Source organism: Lotus japonicus, chromosome 4 (genome assembly GCF_012489685.1).
Source record: "Lotus japonicus ecotype B-129 chromosome 4, LjGifu_v1.2".
NCBI classification, from domain to species: domain Eukaryota; kingdom Viridiplantae; phylum Streptophyta; class Magnoliopsida; order Fabales; family Fabaceae; genus Lotus; species Lotus japonicus.
Genome location: NC_080044.1, coordinates 72,394,394 through 72,418,983, shown reverse-complemented (window position 1 = coordinate 72,418,983; position 24,590 = coordinate 72,394,394). Strand labels below are relative to the sequence as shown.

The 24,590-nt window shown below is 34.8% G+C and overlaps 3 protein-coding genes across 7 annotated transcripts; all 3 read right to left on the bottom strand.

The window, feature by feature from the left end:
- Window positions 1-5,475: 5,475 nt before the first annotated feature.
- On the bottom strand, window positions 5,476-6,125 carry LOC130713312 (uncharacterized). The gene is made up of 2 exons (XM_057563087.1): window positions 6,120-6,125; window positions 5,476-5,910 (listed from the first exon to the last, which is right to left on the bottom strand). The coding sequence occupies exons 1-2, from the start codon at window positions 6,123-6,125 to the stop codon at window positions 5,476-5,478; spliced, it is 441 nt and encodes a 146-aa protein (XP_057419070.1).
- Window positions 6,126-8,144: 2,019 nt separating this feature from the next.
- On the bottom strand, window positions 8,145-14,630 carry LOC130714123 (cullin-1-like). 4 transcript variants are annotated; one of them, XM_057564012.1, is made up of 8 exons: window positions 14,461-14,630; window positions 13,997-14,157; window positions 11,777-11,921; window positions 11,151-11,250; window positions 10,498-10,683; window positions 10,334-10,381; window positions 9,473-9,643; window positions 8,145-8,773 (listed from the first exon to the last, which is right to left on the bottom strand). In XM_057564012.1, exons 2-8 carry the CDS (start codon window positions 14,022-14,024, stop codon window positions 8,315-8,317), a joined length of 1,137 nt encoding a protein of 378 aa, XP_057419995.1. In that variant the 5' UTR covers window positions 14,025-14,157; window positions 14,461-14,630; the 3' UTR covers window positions 8,145-8,314. The 4 variants fall into 4 exon arrangements, with proteins under 4 accessions (XP_057419995.1, XP_057419994.1, XP_057419997.1 ...); XM_057564011.1 differs by having other exon boundaries at window positions 13,997-14,153; XM_057564014.1 differs by having other exon boundaries at window positions 13,977-14,153; window positions 14,461-14,629.
- Window positions 14,631-16,720: 2,090 nt separating this feature from the next.
- Window positions 16,721-23,160, bottom strand: LOC130711949 (uncharacterized). 2 transcript variants are annotated; one of them, XM_057561742.1, is made up of 9 exons: window positions 23,018-23,160; window positions 22,591-22,760; window positions 21,192-21,781; window positions 20,619-20,764; window positions 19,994-20,093; window positions 19,353-19,538; window positions 19,188-19,235; window positions 18,156-18,323; window positions 16,721-17,497 (listed from the first exon to the last, which is right to left on the bottom strand). In XM_057561742.1, exons 4-9 carry the CDS (start codon window positions 20,756-20,758, stop codon window positions 17,042-17,044), a joined length of 1,098 nt encoding a protein of 365 aa, XP_057417725.1. In that variant the 5' UTR covers window positions 20,759-20,764; window positions 21,192-21,781; window positions 22,591-22,760; window positions 23,018-23,160; the 3' UTR covers window positions 16,721-17,041. The 2 variants fall into 2 exon arrangements, with proteins under 2 accessions (XP_057417725.1, XP_057417724.1); XM_057561741.1 differs by lacking the exon at window positions 21,192-21,781.
- Window positions 23,161-24,590: the final 1,430 nt, after the last annotated feature.

Sequence of the window (24,590 nt, the reverse complement as noted above, 5' to 3'; positions counted from 1 at the left end):
GAAAAAACCAATGATAGTGATTTAAATCAAAATTTTAATATTCATAATAGAAATTCATATAATATTGAGGGTATTAATTTAGTGGTATGTTCATCTCCGAATGATAGTTCAAGTGGTTAAAGCTATGAGACATATGAATTGAGTGAGTGAAGTCATCGAACGACTTTTTAGATTTTTTTTTAATGAACGATTTTTTAGTTTAATTTCGTGAGCATTAATTTTATTTATGGCAGCATGGGGTTTATCTTTGATTTTGTTTTCCTCCATTTGCAAGCGAAGGGTTTCTATGGATTGGGAAGGAGGAGGAGGAAGAGGTAGAAGGGGGAGGAAGAAGTGTAAGACTGGCAGTGCAATAAAAATAAAAATTACATGTAGGATAAAAAAAAGACACATAGAACATGATTAGTGAAACTTATGTGGCAAAGGTGACTGTGTAAAATTCATGTCATATTACGGTAAAGCACACTTTAGATCCACTTTGGTTAAATAAAAATTTACAAAGATGACATTTTAAAGAAAAAAATTTCAGGGACCCAATTTGATTCCTCTTACAATCTCAGGACCCCGAAAATATTTAAGACATTATTATATATTATATTTACACACACTAATTGCTAAATTTTACCAGAGGAAATATCAATGATTTTGATTTAAGTCAAAATTGTTATATTCATTTAATAGTATTTTATTTCAATACATCGGAAAACTATTTAATAGTAATTTATATGATATTATATGTATAAATTGTTATAACATTATATTATATAAATATATACACATTAATTGGTGTCCCCGTAGGATAGCTCAAGTGGTAAGAGCTATGGACCATGGTTATCAAAATCGAGTTTTAAATCGTAAACTCGTACGATTTTACGTGTTCAGGTGGTGAAATCGAGTTAAAACGGGTGTAAACTCGTTTTAGGGTAAAATCGGGTGAACTCGGGGTGAACTCGTTAAAATCGGGTAAAATCGCGAGTTCAAAACGAGTTCAGCGAGTTTAGAACAAGAAAAAAATTCCTCTGCTTTTAACCCAAATGACGTCGTTTTGAGAGTTACAAGGTTAGGGACTTAGGGTTCTACTTTTCATAACTTGAAACGGCCTGAACCATCATCGTTTTTCTTCTGCTTTCCTCTATTGACGAATCCATGTTTCTGGTTCTGTGATGTAAGACCCAGGATTTTAGAATTAAATAAATAATTAATTTCCAACTCACGCATAGGATTTTGTGTCAGCGTGAGAGGAACTTGACTCGTGTTTAATGTTTGGATTAGCGTTATGAAGACGAAAGTTCGCAATATGTTTAAGGATGACACTTTAGTCATTTTGATTGTTAGCACGAGCCATATTCGCACCCGACTAAGGTCGAGAGTGTCCGAAAAAGGCTATATCTGCTCCTAGAGCATTGTTTAAGAGAATTTTAGAATTAAAGAGAGAATAAGAACCTCTGAGTATTTTTCCCATGACTAGCTTTCCGATACGAAACCCTGGACTGTACGCTTGTTAGGTTTCGCTTCCCGGAAGTCCGCCAAAGCCAGACTTTAACGTCTCGGGAACTTTAACTAAGACCTTGAATGAAGGGTTTTTCTATTCGGAGCTTCTAACGAAGTTTCCATCCGCTTTGCCTCATTTCTTTCGACGTTTGTGATCTTTTTCCTGAAGGAAGTTTCCTCATCCGACGTCGACTGCAAAAAGTAGTTTTTCGGCATAAATCGACTCACACCGTCTTTGAGACGTTTTCCTCAATTAAATGAACCTTGATTTGAGTTTCGACATTATGTCGCCGAATACTCAATTTTTATCAGCAGACGAAAGTACCAAAACGACCGGAACCGCAAAATATCGATTTTTCGGATTTTCCCCTCTCCTATAAAAAGGGAAAAAATGAGAAATGTCTCATTTCTTCCCAAAAGTGGCTGAGAGTTAGAGAGAGAAAGAGAGGGGTGCAGAGCATTTTCCGATTCTTGCCCGATCGTCCTGATTTCAGAAGCTACGCGTAGGCACAGAGGTAAGGATGCTTAATCTTACTTCTATTTCTGCTTTCTGTCGGCTTATTCTAGCTATTTATGTGCTCAAAGTTTAGAGCTTTTTGTAAAAATGTCTGATTACCTCGATTTTTCTTTCCAACTATCTTCTACTGCAACCCAACATGCTATAATTACTGTTGGATCGTTCGGATTTTCACCGAGTCGCCGTAGATCTGAAAAACTGACTAAAAATCCATTTTATGCTGAAGTTCCGCTTTTTGAGTCAAAAACTCTCGACTGAGCTTAGCGTCAGTAGGATTAGTCATCATAATCGTCATTGGTATCGACCTCATCTAATTTGTTTTTCGAAATTCTGATTTTGAGTTTCCGAGCTAAAAATATTGACCAAAATACCCCTGCGACAGTTTTCGACCCGATAATTTTTCTGAGAGTTTGTCTGGCCTAGATATCGCCTAAGAATACCTAGGAATTAAATTAGATCGAAGAAAAAGTTCGGGAAACCCTATTTTGATAGTGGCCGAAACTTATTTGGTGTGGTACCGTGTCCAAAAATAATTTTTGGGTCTGTATGACCTAAGCCATTGCGTAGCTCTTTCAATTGTCGAAATTTTGGCGTTGGTTTCGTGTCATTCCGAGTTCTATAGCTCGAGTTATGCGCATTTTAGCGAAAACATGTCTTATTGTCCATTCGTGCCTAAATGTCGAACTCTAAAGCTTCGAAAGCTTCTTTTTGGGTTTTGTTAGTGTTATTAGTTGTATTGTTTCTTAGCGACTAAGCAATGATACTTTGCTTAAGGTTTGGAACGAGTTGAGCTGAGGAAAGAGACTTTGGAGCAATTGGTGAGGTTTCACAACTGAGGAGGACGCCCTGGGAACTTGCTGGGTTCGGGAGCTTTATTTTGGATTGGACTGGGATATTGAGCTTGGATGGAGAAATTAGCTAAGGTAAGGGTAACTCGGTTTTAGCGCGTCTTTGAGTATTGCCTGTTTTTATCGCACTGCCTGCGTTTGAGATGAAGATGTTTATATTGATTGGCAGATGATTATGATTATTATGTTGAACTGAGAAAATGTTTTCTGGAGGCTTCGGCCGAGTGAACTTATTGAGGCGTGTGTCTCCGTTTTCTGAGAGGCTTCGGCCGTTTACTGGTTTCTGTCATTGAACTGAGTTGGTATGCAATTGAATTGAATTATGTTTGTTGATAATTTGAATAACATGTGATTATATTAATTTGATTATTGGATTTGAGATTGTTGTTTGAGTGACCACTGAGTTGGATGAGATGTTTTGGTTTGCTTGAAGTGACGATGAGGTGGGTTTGTCCCACGGGATTGTCCCGTCTTTCGAGGCGTTATAAAGTGACATTCAGGGGAGTTCGTTCTCCGTCTGTCCCGTCTTTCATGGGCGTTATTAAGTGGCAGTGTAGTGGTTTCATTCCACATGATTATCCCGTCTTTCATGGGCGTTATTAAGTGGCAGTGGAGTGGATATTTTCACATGACTGTCCCGTCTTTCATGGGCGTTATTAAGAGGCATTCAGGGGAGTCCGTTCTCCGTCTGTCCCGTCTTTCATGGGCGTTATTTGGTGATAGTTCAGGGGAGTCTGTTCCTCGCTCTATCCCGTCTTGCGAGACATTATTGATCGATCCATTTTGGGTGCAACATATAGTTGCATTATAGGGCAATAATATTTGCTTCTGATGTTTTGGTTGATATCTGATTTGATGTTATATTGTTGAGGATTGTTGATATCTGATTTGATGTATATTTTTAAGGTTGTTTATATCTGATTTGAGGTTATTGTCATATGAGTTGATTCTATGTTGTTGAGGTTGTTTATATCTGGTTTAATTCTATGTTGCTGCTTCTATTGATATCTATCTTTGATTATATTGTTAGCTTATCTGTTTGTGGTATATATGTTGCTAAGTTGTTGATATCTAAGTTAAATTCATATCGTTGATTTTGCTGATATATGATTTGATTTCATGTTGTTGGATATATGTTGTCATTTATCTTGAAATAAGTTGCTAGTTTATGTGCCATGATATGCACTTAAATTTGAATAACATGTTTTTCTCTTTTCTACGTGGTAATTGCATGGAGTTAACCCTTTTTGTTTGTTATTTGTTGTTTGGGCGCTTATCGCTATTAGGCGATGGAGAATCTTCGAAGGAGCTTAACCTTTGTGCAAGTAGAGATGAGGACTTGAAGGATAGTGGAGTACTCGACGAGTAGAGTCTGGTTTAAGGCTAGAGCCTTGGGTTAGAGAGCTTACCGTTATTGGTTTAAGCTTGCATAAAGATTTTAGGAATTTATATTTGAGGTTTCGGGTAGGTTCCGATGCATTGTTTTCCTGCGGTTCCCCGATGTGGAGATCGTAGGGAGTATGTCGGATTCATGGTGTCATTGCATAATAGTTTTGTTGAGTTGTTTCTATTGGTTAGGCTTTGTAGTTGGGAGTATGCATGACATGTTTTGGAAATACACTTCGAAAAGAAAAAAAAAAAAATACTCGTGTTGATACATTCGTTTGGAAAATATTGCATATTTACTTTGATAGGTTACTAAAGTGACACCCGATATTGGGGGCGTTACATGTGAGTTCCTCTGCTTCTGGTTTGTCGAGTTCCTCTGCTTCTGCCTTCCTCTGCTTTTACGTTGGATTTTGCTTTTGGTATGTCGAGTTTCTCTGCTTCTGGTTCGCCGTTCTCCGATTTCTCCACTTTTGCTTCTGTGTTTGGCGTTCCTCCCTCCACGTCTCCACCTTTTGCTCGTCATTCGTCATCATACCTTTGCCCAGCATTGGTATTTTTCAGTCATTTTATATTCTTCTCTGTTAAGTTTATACACTATAGTCTGAACTCTGAATTGATATGGCCATGATGATGGATTTCAAGATGTTGAAGTATCTGAAATTTGATATCCTGACCTCACATGTTGGCTTTTGTTTAATGTTTTATTATGACTTGCGAAACCTTAAATTTGGATTATTTAGTGCTTTTATGTATGAACTTGAACTTGTTGGTAATTTAATTTATGGTTTGAACTTGTTCTTACCATTATTGTTGGTGATTTGGTTCATTTTTATAGTTGTTAATGAGTGTTCATCACCATTATAGTGTTTTTATATGTATTTTTTGCATGCGGTAAACTCACGAGTTTACGAGTCGAGTTTACCCCCCCTCCACGAGTTTACCTAAACTCTCGAGTTTGATTACCTTGCTAGGGACATAAGGGTTGGGTGGGGTGAAGGGTCCCGGGTTCGAACCCGGAGGAAAGATTAATTTACTAATAACATTTGCCTATAAAAAAAAAACACATTAATTGGTAAATTTGACTAGAGGAAATATCAATGATTGTGATTATGATTTAAGTAAAATTTTTAATATTCATTGAATATTAATTTAGTAATATTATGGATATTAATTATTATAGTATTATATTTTTTTTATACATCGGAAAGCAAACAACAAAACAAACAGCAACTACAGAATGGACATCAAATTCTTCAACAGAAGGTACTCAATGTCCGGATCTAGACTATCAAAAATCCAAAACCCAGGAAAGATTTCATTCGCACCCCGCCTCGCTAAGTAATCCGCAACAACATTGCTATCCCGATGAAAGCTGTTAAGCTTCACGTCCCATTGCTTAGCTAACAACTGGCAAATGGAACTCAGCACCAGATACTCGGAGTGTCGATGTACCGCTTCAGCATCAGTTATTACCTTCACAAGATCAATACAGTCAACATCACATATCACTTTACGAAAACCTCTATCCCAAGCCAGCTGAAGCACATCGGGCGAAGCTAAGGCCTCCGCCTTAAAAGCATTGTTGTCATTCTCCCGAGAGTAACAACCCACTAAACAACGACCACGATGATCCCTAATGACACTGCCACCCCCTATTATCCGATCCTATTATTATGATCAGGGTAATTAATAAATTTATTTGACAAAATAAGAGTGAAAATATTACATATTAGTGAAATTTATTTTAATGAAAAAACTAATTAATTATTTTTTTAGTTCATAAATATTTTCCTCTCAAATACTAAATAGGAAATTTGTTATTTCTCCTTCCTCCTCTTAACCAAATCCATAAAAATTAAAATATTTTCCCTGACCTCCATCGAACCAAACACACTAGAAAGTTTGTACACTTTAGATAAGATGGAAGATTTAAACTTAGCTTAAATGCTGTTTTGGTCCCCCTATTTTTACTTATGTTTGATTTTAGTCCCTCCATTTTTTAAAATGTTCCAATCAAACCCCTTTATACAATGCTTGATGACGTGTCTTTCTGCATCATCTAAAATAACACCTCAGAATTGTCTTCTTCAACTACCCCTTCGCTCGATCCTCCTCAATCCGACCTCCCGGTACTATCACATGGAAGAGTGAGATAATAGTAGATTGATTTTAGGGAAGAAGATAGAGGTGATTTGAGTTTTTTGGGGGTTTTTACATGATGTAAATTATTATCATGGGTTGTACATGGAATGAGTTGTGTTTGCCTCTTACATGATCCTAAATAATGAAAGAATCAATTTTTAAACCTAAATCTATCCATAAACCCGATGAAAATTGATAACATGTAGGTTTGACGATCGGCTACAAAAAGGATGGGTCCTAACTGGTCCAAAATATAAATTGAATGGCGATTTTAAATTTCATTAAAGAATTACAAATACTTCTCATTACGTAAAAAACCAATTCTCAATCATTTAAATTAATTATAAAAGAAATACATTGTTACTAGATCATCTATGTTGAATTTTGCATGACACTATTACTAACTATATAATGAGATGTACTTCTAGTGGGTGCATGAGTACCGGTGGGACGATTTGAGTCAAATGGTACTTATATTTTACCTACCTCACCCTAAATATTGCCTAACCCATTTTTAAATGATAATGTTTTGGTTCATCTATTCATTTTAGTGTTGATGTGGTGCATTTTGTGGCGGACCAAAATCTGATCACAAATGCACAAAACCGCACGAAAATGCATATTAAAATGGTTAGAGGACCAAAATCCAATCATTTTCATAAATTGGTACTAAAATCAATGAAAAAAATTAAACGGAAACTGTTATCAATAATTCACTATTTTAGGCGATTAAAAACATATTTAACCCTATATACATTGAATGTAATATGATAAACATTATATAATTATTATTAATTTGAATTATAAAAATTTAGTTTAATATTTTATTTTGGTATAGTATATTTAATATTTATAATATCTGTTTGAGTAAAGAATTAATATTTAAAACTATATATTTTATAGAAGTAAAAGGATACTACATTACAACAAATACTAAATACTTAAAAGTGAAACATTCAGCTTGTTCGATAAGTTAAATAGATATATTTTCTTGGCATGGGATGAAATACCAATGTTAAAATGATGGTAACAAACTTGACATCTGAAGTGCTTCATAGAATACTTACAGAGTATGAATTTCAAATATCTAAAGACTGCAGTCTGCAGATAAAAATGAAAGTTATTCTGGAAGAAAAATAACCATTCATTGGAAAATATGAAATATTTGAATGAACACGCATCAGCTGCATATTTATCTTTTACACACCCCACACACACATATCATCAAAAGTATTAGTAACAAATAACCTTTCATTTAAGACACTGACAATAATGGGAGACAAATTCATATAATTATGTCCCCTACCATAGGCTACCCTTCCGCCGTTGTCACTTTTGAGAGTCAAAGATTGTCTCCAAATGTTTATGAGAAAGAGGTACTTCCTCTAAAAAAAAGTTTTACACCCCAGATTTAAAAATGTGAGAAAAATATATTTTTTAATTTAGTTAATCGATGTGACACATCTTTGAAATTCAATTGGTTAACAAAGTAAAAAATCTTTAAAATGTTAGTGCATTAAACTTAAACTCATTTTTTTTTGGCAAAGGAAGTCACGCTTGCATGTGAATATCTACACAATCCATTTTCATGGATGCTTTTATAAAGAGTGTGTTACCATACAACACAACATGCGCTTTCAAACTTTGAAAAACTTGTGTAGAAAAAGTATCCATTTCAGTAATTTATCCCCAAAAAGTGATTTAACTTAATTCCATCAAAACAACATTTTTTTTTCAAAACTTACTTCTACACATCATTACCAAACACAAATTAGTTCTTTTGAACTAAATTCTATCAAACATAATTGTATAAGTTTACATAACATAACTTTATTCAACAGTAAACCCATAGAGACCCTAAACATAAAATAAACTCAAAGCTTTAAATTTAGCTGAAAATCTCATGAGAAGACAATTGAAATGGGTCCTAGACGTTATCCTTAATGTTAAACATCTGGCGAATTACCATTGGAGCCTTCCCTTTCACCTTGTCTGCTATTGCATTGTTTGTCAGGTGTAGCAGACTCTTGATGTTCAAGAATTTTGCACAAATATGAAGATGCAATAGAGTGTTATTGTCAACATCAATAAATTCAGCATCCCAGTCTTTGATATCAACACCAGACATGCCTTCCTTGTTATTGGAATCAGAAGCTTCAGTGTACTTCTTGCAGATTTCAATTACCTTGGTCAAGATTTTGCTACTCACTGGATAAACAAGAATGCTTTCAGTGCCACCGGCAGGGTTGGTCTTGATAGCATCTTCAATTGTTTTTGACATGAGTCCCACACCCACACCATAGTCAACTTCAAACACATCTCCATCAGAACTTACCAACCTGATTTTCTTTGATGAAGGGGTTAGAATGCCAGGGAATATCTCTTTCTGCAACCAAATAAGTTATTTAGTGCATGTTTGGAAATTCTAACACAATTGATTATTTTATGTCAGAATCAATTCTAGGAAGAAGCTTATGTGAGTAGCTTATGAATTTCAGAATTGATTCTGAAGAAAGTAAAAGTGATCCAAACATGCTATTAACCATTATGTAAAATTTTCATTTATGTAAAAAAGCTGATGTAATTTTCAATGCATTTATGTTGTGATCCTATTGGTTCACCTAGAATGAGTCCATGTTTGGACACGCAGTGGAAATCACGGTGAAAAGTAACTTTCCTTAGCTTTTGCGATAATTCACCATGATTTTAGTCACACTGGTTTTCCACCGTGTATCCAGACATGCACTACCACTTGGGACAGGTTAGACAACCCCAGATTTGAAACAGGAAATAAATTTGACATTTTCTCCTTTTAAGAAGGTTGTGATCTATGAATATTGTCAGGTAAAAGCAAATTTAGTGCCAGACTACGAAGATCTCAAATTGGAAACAAGGTGTCAAGTACATAATGTAATAGTAATGACTTGGTCTAATTTTCCAAGACAAAAGACTAAAACGGCAAGGTGGCTACTTCGTAGCTTCGTTCAATTATGATGTAGCAGATGCAATTAATCCTACTAGATACTTTATGAAGGATAACCAATGTACATAATGTAATAGTTGTGATCTATGAAGGATAACAAACCTTGCACAGAATTCGAGGGTGAGGCAGACGATGAACACGCTCTCCAATCAAGCTTTCTAAAAAGTCATTTGCATTGTTTATTCTTAGGATAACTCCAATCTCCGAGTACATGGCCAATGTGTTATTAACCAGTGTTCGGTCAATCTGCTCTCCAGAACGTCCCTGATCAATCTGGATACCAAGAAATGAAAATCAAAGAGCCATTACAGTGAAAATCAGGGGAACCGACAAAGATTAGATCAAAGTACTAATGAAGAAGCTAGAATTTGCCACGTAGAATTTAACATGGATTGGAAAAGTAAGATTTTGACACGTTAGCTTCAATGTGGATCTATGTCGAGTTCAAAGCAAGGGGATGTTAGTACAAACTTCAAGAAAAAAAGTGAATGAAACTCTTCTTGTGAATTGTGGGGAAAGTCTATTCACGTTGCACTCAGTTGATATACAAACACACACTAAATTACTGCCATTCAACTACTTAATAATCATAAAATTACATCAAAGCATCATTAAGGTGCATTAAAGAATTTCACATATAGTAAAACCTTTTATTCCAATAAAAATGGAACATCAAAAGTAGATATATGAAAAACAATGCCAAACATCTCTAGATCTGTCAATCTAAACAGGATTAAATCATTAATTATGCTGACAAACAAAGCCAAACATCTCTTGTTTGCAATGCAATTTGATTTCTTTCAGTTAAATTTTAAAATTGCAACGCTCCATTAAATTGCATGGTATGATGCTGAAGGAAGTTAACAATGAACAACAGCAGAGTCGCAGTGCTCCCCAAGAAGATAAATCAAGTACATATGCTTTTAAAGATGATATATATGAAAATGGAAAGCAGAAGAATACCATAGCTGTTACAGCATCCGCAACTTGTACATTGATCTTCTTATGTAGCTGAGACACATAAAAGAAGTAAACTCAAGAGTTAAGAAAATGGAATGAAGGAAAACCAATTAACATCAGAATTCAGAAAGTCTCAATGTAACTTTTCTAAGAATCTCTTCACCAACCAAGTCATAGAACATTAAGAAGCTAGTTTCTTCAGTAGAAGTAAGCTTCTTGTGTGGGATGTAGTATCTGTTAAGATAACAGAAGGACAATGAGAGCCACTTGGTCATAAGTTTGTAATTTGACCATTTTCTCAGCAGTTCAATCAACAACAGTCCATCTTTCTTTCCTTGCAAAGATGTAAGGACCTGAGGTTAAGAAATTCTTATTAATATTAATGATGTCAATGCTAATGTAAGTGCAAGTAATGCTAACAACACACTTTTATTGATTCACTCTTTACACACTTTTTATGATCAGTCCATATTTTAAAAAGTTAATGTACTTTTAAAAAGAGACCCATTTACTAGATAAAATGTGTTATTTTTTAAAATTGGAACCAATCGTAGAGCATATTATAAGAATTCGGGTTAGGCCTAACTCTACCTTAAAAGCTAGCTTAGGAGTGAGGGTTGCTCTACCCTTTGGAAACAAATGTGGCCATATCTCTAGTCAATGTGAGACTTCTAAGCACATACTGAAAAGTGTGTATTGCTATTAAGTATATACTATTAAGCCTAGAACTTCCATGTAAACAAAATCCTAGTGGTTGATGCATGTCAGTAAGTGAACAACTAAGGTTCAGATAGGAATTAGGATTAAGTATCAGACTTACTGTGGAATTGATATATGTCTCAAAGACCTCCTTATATCTGCCATAGAGCAGCTTGCAATTCTGATCACCCAGTTGGCCTGTACACATGTTATAAACAGTTCTAGATACCCAAGTTAAGTAAAGACCATACAAGACAGTATAGGGGGGGGGGGGGGATTTTTAGGATATTAGATTCTCAATGCACGTTTACAATTTTATTAATAAGTCCTTTTTTAAAGCTCAATTAATTTATCAAGTCAATAGAGAAGGAAAATAAGGAGTGGCATTGAATTAAACATTGCTGAAATTAAATTGAATGCAAAAGTTATTGGCAAATGTAATACTGGAAACATCAAAATTGATTGGAGATGTTTCCAGTAAAGATACCCTCAGGCTACTATAAAACCAGATAGAATCTACATGACCAGAAGAGAATTTAGGAATAAATTTTGACTTCAAGTAATGCATTTTTCAGACTCTCTTCAAGCACAAGACACAGAGAAGGGGGTAAGCAGATTTTTAGCTCTTGATGAAAGCCATGCCTAAATAAAGTGACATGAACACAAGAAAACAATGTATAAAACTGGAATTTTTTTAAGGCAAACCAAAATTAAAGAAAAGTAAACAGCAAGGTTTCCGAAGGATACGTATAACAGGACATGTAATCTGGAACTGGTAACCTTAAGTTGGCTGCCTCTTCTATTTGGTTAATGAGGCTGTCCACAGCTTTCTCGAGTAAAGGCCACCCTTCCTCAAAACTGTTGCTGATTTTCTCGCATTTGTCCATGTTCACTGAATCAGGAGCAAAAATGCTGAATTAAAGAAATAATAACAGGCACAAACTCAGATCAATCATAGTGGCAGAAGAAAAGAGAGAGCGGCTTTGTTTCCAAACTTCAGCATATGAATGGCATAAGTTCTGGTCAATTTCATCCCCATAAAAATAAATGCTATAGCCAGGTTTGATTTGAAAATTCAACACCATTTACATACATATATGTGTGTATGGTCCTAACTGGTGTCAATTTCTACACCATCCTTCACTTTTATTCTAGTCACCTAACCAGATCGAAACGAGTTTCCCAGCCATGTTCTCAATTATATGTTGATCATGATTAAATAAAATTTACTAGATCTATAACAGGATTTAGAACAATGGCTAGATTAATATAAATTGTACTACTCTTGAAGCCACAATGAGAGTCAGAATTGTTTACCTCTCTAACTGAATAACTGAGCTCGGCGCAACCAGGTTCAAGAGAGGAGCTTGATAGACGGCGCAACCAGGTTCAAGAGAGGAGAGGATTTTTGGCCATATATATGATGTAATGGAACCCTAGTTTTGGTTGATCGTGGGCCTTAAGTAACTTAATTGGCCCAAAACACTTATCAATTGGCCCATTTAATCCGTTTTATAAAAATGGAATCCACCCATCAATGGAATGACAAACCCAAAAAATTAGTGTTTGTCCCTAATTATAAGAACCTCTTTAGACAATTATGCTTATTAAGAAAAGATGTAATGAGCCTAATTAATGTATTGGTTTTAAAAAGTTCATACAATCTTCTATATTTACCAGATATTAATGTATTAGGTAACATGGAAAAGAATTAATTGCTAGCGGTAATCAAAATTTTGGAATAACAAAAGTATAATAGGGAAAAGGATAATAATCTTTTTCCGAAATTTAGTAGAGGGTTTTGTATTAAGGGACACCAAAAATGTCTTTAAAGGGTCTTATAATTAGTGAAAGACAGTATAATAGATGAACCATCATCAAGACCGTACGACTCTAGGAGAATTGAATCAAAATTAATGTCGAGTTTCAATGCCCGAGTGATGGAAATGAGGGGGCTGCCATAGGAGGTAACCACAAAGTTCATTCATCTGAGCATCCATTATTCTATAAATATTTTTTTGGGTTGATTATGTTTTTAAGGGTCTTATAATTAGAGACACACAAATATAATAGATGAACCATCATCCAGACCGTACGACTCTAGGAGAATTGCATCAAAATTAGTTTCAATGCTCGAGTGATGGAAATGAGGGGGCTGCCATAGGAGGTAACCACAAACTTCATTCATCTGGTCATCCATTATTCTATAAATATTTTTTTGGGTTGATTATGTTTTTAAGGTTCTTATAATTAGAGACACACTAAGTATAATAGATGAACCATCATCAAGCCCGTACGAGTACGACTCTAGGATAACTGAATCAAAATAAATGTCGAGTTTCAATACTCGAGCGATGGAAATAGGGGGATGCCTAAGGAGGTAACCACAAAGTTCATTCATCTCATCCATTATTCTATAAATGTTTTTTTTGGGTTAATAATGTTTTTAGTCCGTGTAAAATGAGTCAGATTTATTTTAAGCCATAGACGGAGTAAAGTTGCAAAAACACCCCTACATTTGGATAAACACCTTGGTTTTAGTCCTCGTCTGAGAATGAGCTATGGAGACTTGCTTACATGTCCAGGCAAAAGTTATGTGGCATGCTAACATGATGGGCGATGCATAAGTTGAGGACTAAAACCAAAACTTTTTAAATTTAAGAGGGGCCAAAAACTCATCTAACCTATAAAATTATATTTTCTCCTCCACCAAAAAAATCACTAATTCGTAATTTCAGAAATTCATCATCTTACCCAAAAGTTCATCATTTTAATTAACATAATCTATTCTCCACAGCATTAATTCCTATTCCTAATTTCAGAAATTTATCTTACCTAGAAATAGGTGTTGGAGATGGAGGTCCAGGGTTCAAACCCTGAGGAGGAGCATTTGTAATTACTAACAACTAACCACTAACATTTGCCTATCAAAAAAAAAACTTCTTACCTAGAAATTCATCTTCTTACCAACGGGTGGTTGATTCAAGTAGTACATGCTCGATTCCTCTTAAGCAATGTCTCGGTTCGAGTCTTGTGGATGGAAAAAAAACCCGCCAGTCGAGTTAGCCCCACCTAGATGTGGATGTTCCCAGCTTGAACATGATTGCCTCCTGCGGTCGATTACCTGTCTTACACCAAAAAAAAAATCATCTTAACCAAAAATTCATCATCTTCTCCTCCCCAAACCCCACCATTACCACCCAACTATAGCATTTAGTTCTTCCTCCTTTGCAAAAGTTCAGTGCAAATCTGAAGTGCAGGATACCACTCTTTAAATCCACCCATAAGGTATTGTTACCAATTTAGCCACTAAAACTGAACGAAAATTGCACTAAAACTGAACGAAAATTGCAGAATGAAATTATACCCTATTCCCCTAAAATCATTGACATGAACAATTAGAAGGAGTGCGAAAGAGAAAGAAGTAAAACCTGGCAGATGACGAGGGAGGCAAGAACGAATACGAACATGTTCGATTCGTTGAGGCACAAAGGAGAAAGCTTGCAAGGTGGGTAATGGAGAAAGAGCGAAAAGCCACAGTTTTTGAAAACCCTCATTGAGAGAAGATGACCGGAAATGTTTAACAACTTGAATTTCTTTCTGAAATTGGAATAGGAATATAAAGCTTTGATCCTCTTAAATTTGAAATATTTTGTTTTTAGTCCCAACTAAGTAGGTCACTGGTTACTCGATACCTAAACATGTTACATTTTTTTTTAGATAAGCCAAAACTACGTAAACATGTTACATAAACTCTCTGATCGGAGTTGATTGGTTTAGGTTGGAGTATAAGCATGTCATCATAGCTCATTCTCTCAGCCTTAGGATAACTTTTTTTTGTGAGCCTAGGGTATCCATCGCCGACAACAATGACTAATTCTTTCACTGTAAGTTCTCTCATGATAACTAAAGTTGGAGTATTTTCTCCCAACATAATTGAGAGATACTAAGACTAAATCTCGTTCATTTTAAACGGGTCAAAAACATGATTAACCCTATATTTCTTTTTGTCATAGGACGCGGAAAAAAAACTTAAATTATATTTACACCCACCAATTTTCAGTTTTTTTTATATGAAAATAAATTATGTTACGAAGTTCAAGTTTAAATGTTATTTAATAGTCAAATGACCAATTAAAAATGTTATTTAACTTAATGTTTTAATTTTGACAATTTATGATTAGACCTAATAATTATTTTTCGCATTAATGAGGGATGAAGAGAAGATTGTTTTTCTCTTGTTGCTATCTAATTTACGTTGTTTAGTTACACATTTAAATACCTTAGGGAGTGTTTGTTTGAGAGTGTGGAAACATATTTCGTGGAATATTGAGGTTGAAAATAGATATTTCCACATTTGTTAGAGAATTGATAGTTCAAATTCTCAAGCATCAACCATTCCTGTGAATGAAATAACCGTCAGTTTTCCTTTCATTTTACTCGCGTCAGATAGGTTGAAAGCCTTATATTCCTACGAGGAATGAGTTATTTTGAACATAACTTGTCACTAATGCCACATTCTATCATATTTTCTATTTTTTAATTTTTAATTAAATAAAATTTAAACATTAACACATGAATACTAACAATTCATCAAACGTATCTGTATAAAATGTACTCGGGAATAACATTCTCAGAAATATTTCTTGGAATGTTATTCCTAGGATGTCAAATCAAACATTGTAAAATGCCCCCCTAAAAATAATTCTCATTAATAAGAATCATTTTTTAGTGGTTATATAAACGTTAAGCAATCGATTTGGTGAGCTAATTTTAGTTCCAAAGTCAATTATGCATATAAGATAGAAAAAATATATTTTACAGTTAACATAATGAAGTATGTGGTTTCATAATTAGACTTTGAACAATATCTAATAGAATTTTCTTTCCCCGTAAACTTATCCAAATATAAATCACCATAGTTTTTACTCATTTAACTCACTTTTATGATAATCAAAACTATAAAAAATTAATTATATCTAAATCAATTCCGAAAATATTGATCTTAATCACACACCCTAACTAACTACATAAGGTGGACAAGTGGTGTGAAAGTTAATTGAGAGTGTTGTCATGAGTCATTGAATATGTTGATCCTGTAAGAAAAATACATTTGTTTTTATTTTAATTAATTAATATGACACATTTTTTAAATTCAATTGGTTACCAATATAAAAAATATTTATAATATTAGTGCATTAAACTCGAGTCTTGTGGACGAAAAAAAAAACCCGCCGGAAGAGTTAACCACTTAACCCCTGATGTGAATGTTCCCAGCTCGAACAGGATTGCCTCCGAAGAAGGACACTTGTCTTAAAAAAAAAACTCAATTTTTTTTGGCAAAGGAAGTCACTTGCATGTGAATATCAAAACAGTACACAACCCTTTTCATGGATGTTTTTATAATCTAAAATAATTTTCTGACAAAATTTAATTCATATTTTCGTTCAATTAAAAATACTTGTGTATATTATTCGTGATACTTGTTAATTTCTCCAACACATAAAAAGTTAAAATGGTAAATTAAGATCTACCTGAGTTTCCCCGTTTCTAAAAAGAGTGTGTTAACCTACAACACAACATGTACAAATTCATTTGAGCATTTATCTATCAAGAAAAAATGTGCTTTCAAACTTTGAAAAACTTGTGCAGAAAAAGTATCCATTTCAGTAATTTATACCCACAAAGTGATTTAACTTAATTCCATCAAAACAGCATTTATTTTTCAAAACTTACTTCTACACATCATTACCAAACACAAATTTGTTCTTTTGAACAAAATTCTATCAAACATAATTGTATAAGTTTACATAACATAACTCTATTCAACAGTAAACCAATAGAGACCCTAAACATAAAATAAACCCAGCTTTAAATTTAGCTGAAAATCTCATCAGAAGACATTTGAAATGGATCCTAGTTGTCGTCAATGTTAAACATCTGGCGAATTACCACTGGAGCTTTCTGTGCCATCTTATCCACTATTGCAATGATTGTCAGGTGTAGCAGACCCTAGGTATCCTTAATGTTAAACATCTGGCGAATTGCCATTGGACCCTTCCAATTCACCTTGTCTGCTATTGCATTGTTTGTCAGGTGTAGCAGACTCTTGATGTTCAAGAATTTTGCACAAATATGAAGATGCAATAGAGTGTTATTGTCAAGATCAATAAATTCAGCACCCCAGTCTTTGATATCAACACCAGACATGCCTTCCTTGTAATTGGGATCAGAAGCTTCAGTGTACTTCTTGCAGTATTCAATTACCTTGGTCAAGATTTTGCTACTCACTGGATAGACAAGAATGCTTTCAGTGCCACCGGCAGGGTTGGTCTTGATAGCATCTTCAATTGTTTTTGACATGAGTCCCACACCCACACCACAGTCAACTTCAAACACATCTCCATCTGAACTTACCAACCTGATTTTCTTTGATGAAGGGGTTAGAATGCCAGGGAATATCTCTTCCTGCAACCAAATGAGTTATTTAGTGCATGTTTGGAAATTCTAACACAATTGATTATTTTAAGTCAGAATCAATTCTAAGAAGAAGCTTATGTGAGTAGCTTATGAGTTTCAGAATTGATTCTGAAGAAAGTAAAAGTGAACCAAACATGCTATTAACCATCATGTAAAATTGCCATGTATGGAAAAAAGCTGATGTAATTTTCAATACATTTATGTTGATCCTATTGGTTCTCCTAGAATGAGTGCATATACACGGTGGAAATCACGGTGAAAAGTAACTTTCCTTAGCTTTTGCGACAATCCACCATGATTTTAGTCACGCTGTGGTTTTCCACCGTGTATCCAGACATGCACTATCACTCGGGACAGGTTAGACAGCCCCACATTTGAAACAGGAAATAAAATTGACACTTTCTCCTTTTAAGAAGGTTGTGACCTATGAATATTTTCAGGTAAAAGCAAATTTAGTGCCAGACTACAAGAGCTCAAATTGGAAACAAGGTGTCAAGTCCGTAATGTCATAGTTATGACGTGGTCTAATTTTCCAAGACAAAAGACTAAAACGGCAAAGTGGCTACTTCGTAGCTTCGTTCAATTATGATGTAGCAAATGCAATTTATCCTACTAAATACTTTAGTGGCTAAAAGAGAGAACCAACCTTGCACAGAATTTGAGGCAGATGAGCAATTCCATGCTCTTCAATCAAGCTTTCTAATAAGTCTTTTGCATTGTTTATTCTTAGGATAACTCCAATGTCCGAGTACATGGCCAATGTGTTATTAACCAGTGTTCGGTCAATCTGCTCTCCAGCACGTCCCTGATCAATCTGGATACCAAGAAATGAAGATCAAAGAGCCATAACAGTGAAAATCAGGGGAACCGGCAAAGATTAGATCAAGGTACTAATGAAGAAGCTAGAATTTGCCACGTAGAATTTAACATGGATTGAAAAAGTAAGATTTTGCAACATTAGCTTCAATGTGGATCTATGTCGAGTTCAAACACACAGATCCATTAGCTTTTTCACCTTGAAAAACTACAAAACTCCGTTAACAATCATCCTAACTTTAAACCAAACACTCACTCTATGGCTGCGTTTAAAAAGACAAGTCCATCGAGTGGAATAGTGGAAGGAACATAACTAAGGCTGTGTTTTGGATATCTATCAGCACCAGTGCAAGCGGATGTTAGGACAAACTTCAAGACAAAAAGTGAATGAAACTCTTCTTATGAATTGTGGAGAAAGTCTATTCATGTTGCACTCAGTTGATATACAAACACACACTAAATTACTGCCATTCAACTACTTAATAATCATAGAATTACATCAAAGCATCATTAAGGTGCATTAAAGAATTTCACATATAGTAAAACATTTTATTACAATAAAAGTGGAACATATAAAGTAGATATGTGAAAAACAAAACCAAACATCTCTAGATCTGTCAATCCGAACAGGATTAAATCATTAATTATGCTGACAAACAAAGCCAAACATCTCTTATTTGCAACGCAATTTGATTTCTTTCAGTTAAGTTTTAAAATTGCAACTTTTCATTTCCTTGCATGGTATGATGCTGAAGGAAGTTAACAATGAACAACAACAGAGTCGTAGTGCACCCCAAGAAGACAAATCAAGTACATATGCTTTTAAAGATGATAGATATGAAAATGGAAAGCAGAAAAATACCATAGCTGTTACAGCATCCGCAACTTGTACATTGATCTTCTTATGTAGCTGAGACACATAAAAGAAGTAAACTAAAAGAGTTAAAAAAATGGAATGAAGGAAAACCAATTAACATCAGAATTCAGAAAGTCGCAATGTAACTTTTCTAAGAATCTCATCACCAACCAAGTCATAGAAGATTAAGAAGCTAGTTTCTTCAGTAGAAGTAAGATTCTTGTTTGGGATGTAATATCTGTTAAGATAACAGAAGGACAATGAAAGCCACTTGGTCATAAGTTTGTAATTTGACCATGTTCTCAGCAGTTCAATCAACAACTGTCGATCTTTCTTTACTTGCAAAGATGGAAGGACCTAAAGATAAGAAAATCTTATTAGTATTAATGATGTCAATGCTAATGTAAGTGCAAGTAATGCTAACAACACACTTTTATTGATTCACTCTTTACACACTTTTTATGATCAGTCCATATTTTAAAAAGTTAATGTACTTTTAAAAAGAGACCCACTTACTAGATAAAATGTGTTATTTTTTAAAATTGGGACCAATGTAGAGCATATTATAAGAATTCGGGTTAGGCCTAACTCCCTCAAAAGCAAGCTTAGGAATGAGGGTTGCTCTACCCTTTAGAAACACGTGGCCTAGTCAATGTGAGACTTCTAAGCACATATTGAAAAGTGTGTATTGCTATTAAGTATATACTATTAGGCCTAGAACTTCCATGTAAACAAAATCCTAGTGGTTGATGCATGTCAGTAAGTGAACAGCTAAGGTTCAGATAGGAATTAGGATTAAGTATCAGACTTACTATGGAATTGATATATTTCTCAAAGACCTCCTTATATCTGCCATAGAGCAGCTGGCAATTATGAGCACCCATTTGGTCTGTACACATGTTATAAACAGTTCTAGATACCCAAGTTAAGTAAAGACCATACAAGACAGTATAGGGGTGGGGGGGGGAGGGGGGGATATTAGATTGTCAATGCATGTTTACAATTTTATTTATAATTCTTTTTTTTATGCTCAATTAATTTATCATGTCAATAGAGAAGGAAAATAAGGAGTGACATTGAATTAAACATTGCTGAAATTAAATTGAATGCAAAAGTTATTGGCAAATGAAATATAGCAAACATCAAAATTGATTGGAGATGTTTCCAATAAAGATACCCTCAGGCTACTATAAAACCAGATAGAATCTACATGACCAGAAGAGTATTTAGAAATAAATTTTGACTTAAAGTAATGCATTTTTCAGACTCTCTCCAAGCACAATACACAGAGAAGGGGGTAAGCAGATTTTTAACTCTTGATGAAAGCCATCCCTAAATAAAGTGACATGAACACAAGAAAACAATGTATAAAACTGGAATTTTTTTAAGGCAAACCAAAATTAAAGAAAATTAAACAGCAAGGTTTCCGAAGGATACGTATAACAGGACATGTAATCCTGAACTGTGAAGCTTAAGTTGGCTGCCCCTTCTATTTGGTTAATGAGGCTGTCCACAGCTTTCTCGAGTAAAGGCCACCCTTCCTCAAAACTGTTGCTGATTTTCTCGCATTTGTCCATGTTTCACTGAATCAGCAGCAAATATGTTGAATTAAAGCAATAGTAACAGGCGCAAAATTAGATCAATCATAGTGGCAGAAGAAAAGAGAGAGCGGCTTTGTTTCCAAACTTCAACATATGAATGGCATAAGTTCTGGTCAATTTCCTCCCCATAAAAATAAATGTTATAGCCAGGTTTGATTTGAAAATTCAACACCATTTGCATACATATATGTGTGTGTATGGTCCTAACTGGTATCAATTTCTACACCATCCTTCACTTTTTTTCTAGTCACCTAACCCGATCGAAACGAGTTACCCAGCCATGATCTCAATTATATGTTGATCATGATGAAATAAAATTGACTAGATCTATAACAAGATTCAGAACACTGACTAGATTAATATAAATTGCACTACTCTTGAAGCCACAGTGAGAGTCAGAATTGTTTACCTCTCTATAACTGAATAACTGAGCTCGGCGCAACCAGGTTCAAGAGAGGAGAGGAGTTCTGGCCATATATATATGATGTAATGGAACCCTAGTTTTGGTTGATCGTGGGCCTTAAGTAACTTATTTGGCCCAAAACACTTAACAATTGAGCGTAAGTCTAATAAATATAAATATAGACATTGTGATTTCCAAACCCATCATGGATCAAATAATTACATGGGCTTCAAGGATAAATTTCAAGTTATCCATTTAATCCGTTTTAAAAATGGAATCCACCCATCAATGGAATGACAAACCCAAAAAAATAGTGTTTGTCACTGATTACTTTAGACAATTATGCTTATTAAGAAAAGATGTAATGAGCCTAATTAATGTATTGGTTTTAAAAAGTTCATACAATCTTCTATATTTACCAGAAATTAATGTATTAGGTAACATGGAAAAGAATTAATTACTAGTGGTAATCAAAATTTTGGAATAACAAATGTATAATAGGGAAAAGGATAATAATCTTTTTCCGAAATTTAGTAAGGGTTTTATATTAAGGGACACCAAAAATGTCTTTAAAGGGTCTTCTAATTAATTTCCTCCTGTAACCAAAAAAAGGGTCTTATAATTAGTGAAAGACAAAGTATAATAGATGAACCATCATAAAGACCATACGACTCTAGGAGAATTGAATCAAAATTAATGTCGAGTTTCAATACCCGAGTGATGGAAATGAGGGGGCTGCCATAGGAGGTAACCACAAAGTTCATTCATCTGGTCATCCATTATTCTATAAATATTTTTTTGGGTTGATTATGTTTTAAGGGTCTTATAATTAGAGACACACAAAGTATAATAGATGAACCATCATCTAGACCGTACGACTCTAGGAGAATTGAATCAAAATAAATGTCGAGTTTCAATACTCGAGCGATGGAAATAGGGGGGCTGCCTAAGGAGGTAACCACAAAGTTCATTCATCTCATCCATTATTCTATAAGTGTTTTTTTTTGGGTTAATTATGTTTTTAGTCTGTGTAAAATGAGTCATATTTATGTTAAGACATAGACGGAGTAAAGTTGCAAAAACACCCCTACATACACCTTGGTTTTAGCCCTCGTCTAAGAATGAGCTATGGAGACTTGCTTACATGTCCTGGCAAAAGTTATGTGGCATGCTAACATGATGGTGATGTATCAGTTGAGGACTAAAACCAAAAAAAAAATTAAGAGGGACCAAAAACTCATCTAACTTATAAAATTATATTTTCTCCTCCACACAAAAAAAAATCACTAATTCGTAATTTCAGAAATTCATCATCTTACCAAAAGTTCATCATCTTACCCAGAAATTCATCTATTCTCCACAACATTAATTCCTATTCCTAATTTCAGAAATTCATCTTTCTTACCTAGAAATTCATCTTCTGGTGTTTGGTTCAAGTAGTACATGCTTGATTCCTCTTAAGCAAAATGTCTCGGTTCGAGTCTTGTGGATGTAAAAATACCCGCCGATGGAGTTAGCCCCATCAAGATGTGGATGTTCCCAGCTTGAACATGATTGCCTCCGGTGGATGATTACCTGTATTACACCCAAAAAAATAAATTCATCTTCTTAACAAAAAATTCACCATCTTCTCCTCCCCAAACCCCACCATAACCACCCAAATGTAGCTTTTAGTTTTTCTTCCTTTGCAAAAGTTCAGTGCAAATCTGAAGTACTGTTACCAATTTAGGCACTAAAAGTGAACGAAAATTGCAGAATCAAATTATACCCTATTCCCCTAAAATCATTGACATGAATAATTAGAAGGAGTGCGAAAGAGAAAGAAGTAAAACCTGGCAGATGACGAGAGAGGCAAGAACGAATACGAACATGTTCGATTCCAACGACGGAGCCAGGCGTCGAAACAGTGACGTCTGCATCTCTCTCTAAAGTCTAAACCACCATTGATGGCTTCTCAGTTTCTTTCTCTGCGATTGCACCTAAGCAAAAATTTCAGCCTAATCTCACGGTTCAGAATTGGCCACCTCATCAAACGAAAATCAACGGTTCAGAATTTACCAAGTTGTCCAAATATAATTTTTTTTTGAAAAAGCCCAAATATAAAAAATTAATTAAAGAGTTGCAAATGGAGTAACACTTTAACGACATATGAGGTTGGAGAGATGAAGGTCCAGGAATCCATCCTTGGATGATGTAACTTATTTTTTTGATATACAAAAAAAACGAGAAGGAATTTGAGGATCGATTTTCAGAGCTCAGTTACTTCGGAGATGACCATGTTATGTGCGTCGTCGAAGACGAGCTTGCTGGGAAGATCATTGCAACCTAGGGTGTGTTTATTGAGAAGAAGTTTTTAAGGTATTGTGGCAAAGTTGGGCATGTTGAAAATGTTGTTGTGGATTCCAACGTTCACGAGAAGCAATTAGGGAATAAAGTAATCAATTTCCTCACGAATTAGTAACGGTTTAAGGACATATGGGGCTGGGGAGATGAAGGTTCAGGAATTCATCCTTTGATGATGTAACTTATTTTTCTGATATACAAAACAAAAAACGAGAAGGAATTTGAGGATCGATTTCGAGAGCTCAGTGACCTTGGAGATGACCATGTTATCTGCGTCGTCGAAGACGAGCTTGATGGGAAGATCATTGCAACCGAGAGTGTGTTTATTGAGAAGAAGTTTTTAAAGAATTGTGGCAAAGATGGGCATGTTGAAAATGTTGTTATGAATTCCAACGTTCACAGGAAGCAATCAATTAGGGAATAAAGTAATCGATTTCCTCACGAATCATGCTCGTTCGATGGGTTGTTACAAGGTAATTCTGGATTGCAGCATTGAGAACAAGTTGTTCTATGAGAAATGTGGATTCAAGCAGAAAGAAGTTCAGATGGCTATGTATTTTGTATGAAAAATGGTTTTCTTAGTTCCACAATTTATATCCTGCAAAGACAGATAGTCAAGGAAATGTATCCGCGAAAAAACATATGATTCAATTCCATTTCTTGTTCTAACTAGATGATTTTACTAGATGATTACGGCTACGTACTGGTCACATTCTCAATCGTAACTTGCATTTTTCTCTTGATCCTTAAATAAGTACAAGCATATTAGTGTATGCAGCACAAATGATCTTCAAATTGTAAAATTACACACATCAAGACGGCTATAAGCCATACAATGAATCTTTTTCTATTGGTTTCCTATTCCATCTGTAAATCACAGAGAAAACTATGAAATGGAAAGTTGGAAACTTAAGTTACTGCATTTTAACAAATTAATTTCTAGCAGAACACAGAGATTCCAATTCCAAGGTATATGGTATGATCATTGGAGCCTAACTTGGTGATGATCATTGAGGAGATTGCAGAACCCAGCTCCATTTCATGTTAGCCGCATCTAATGCA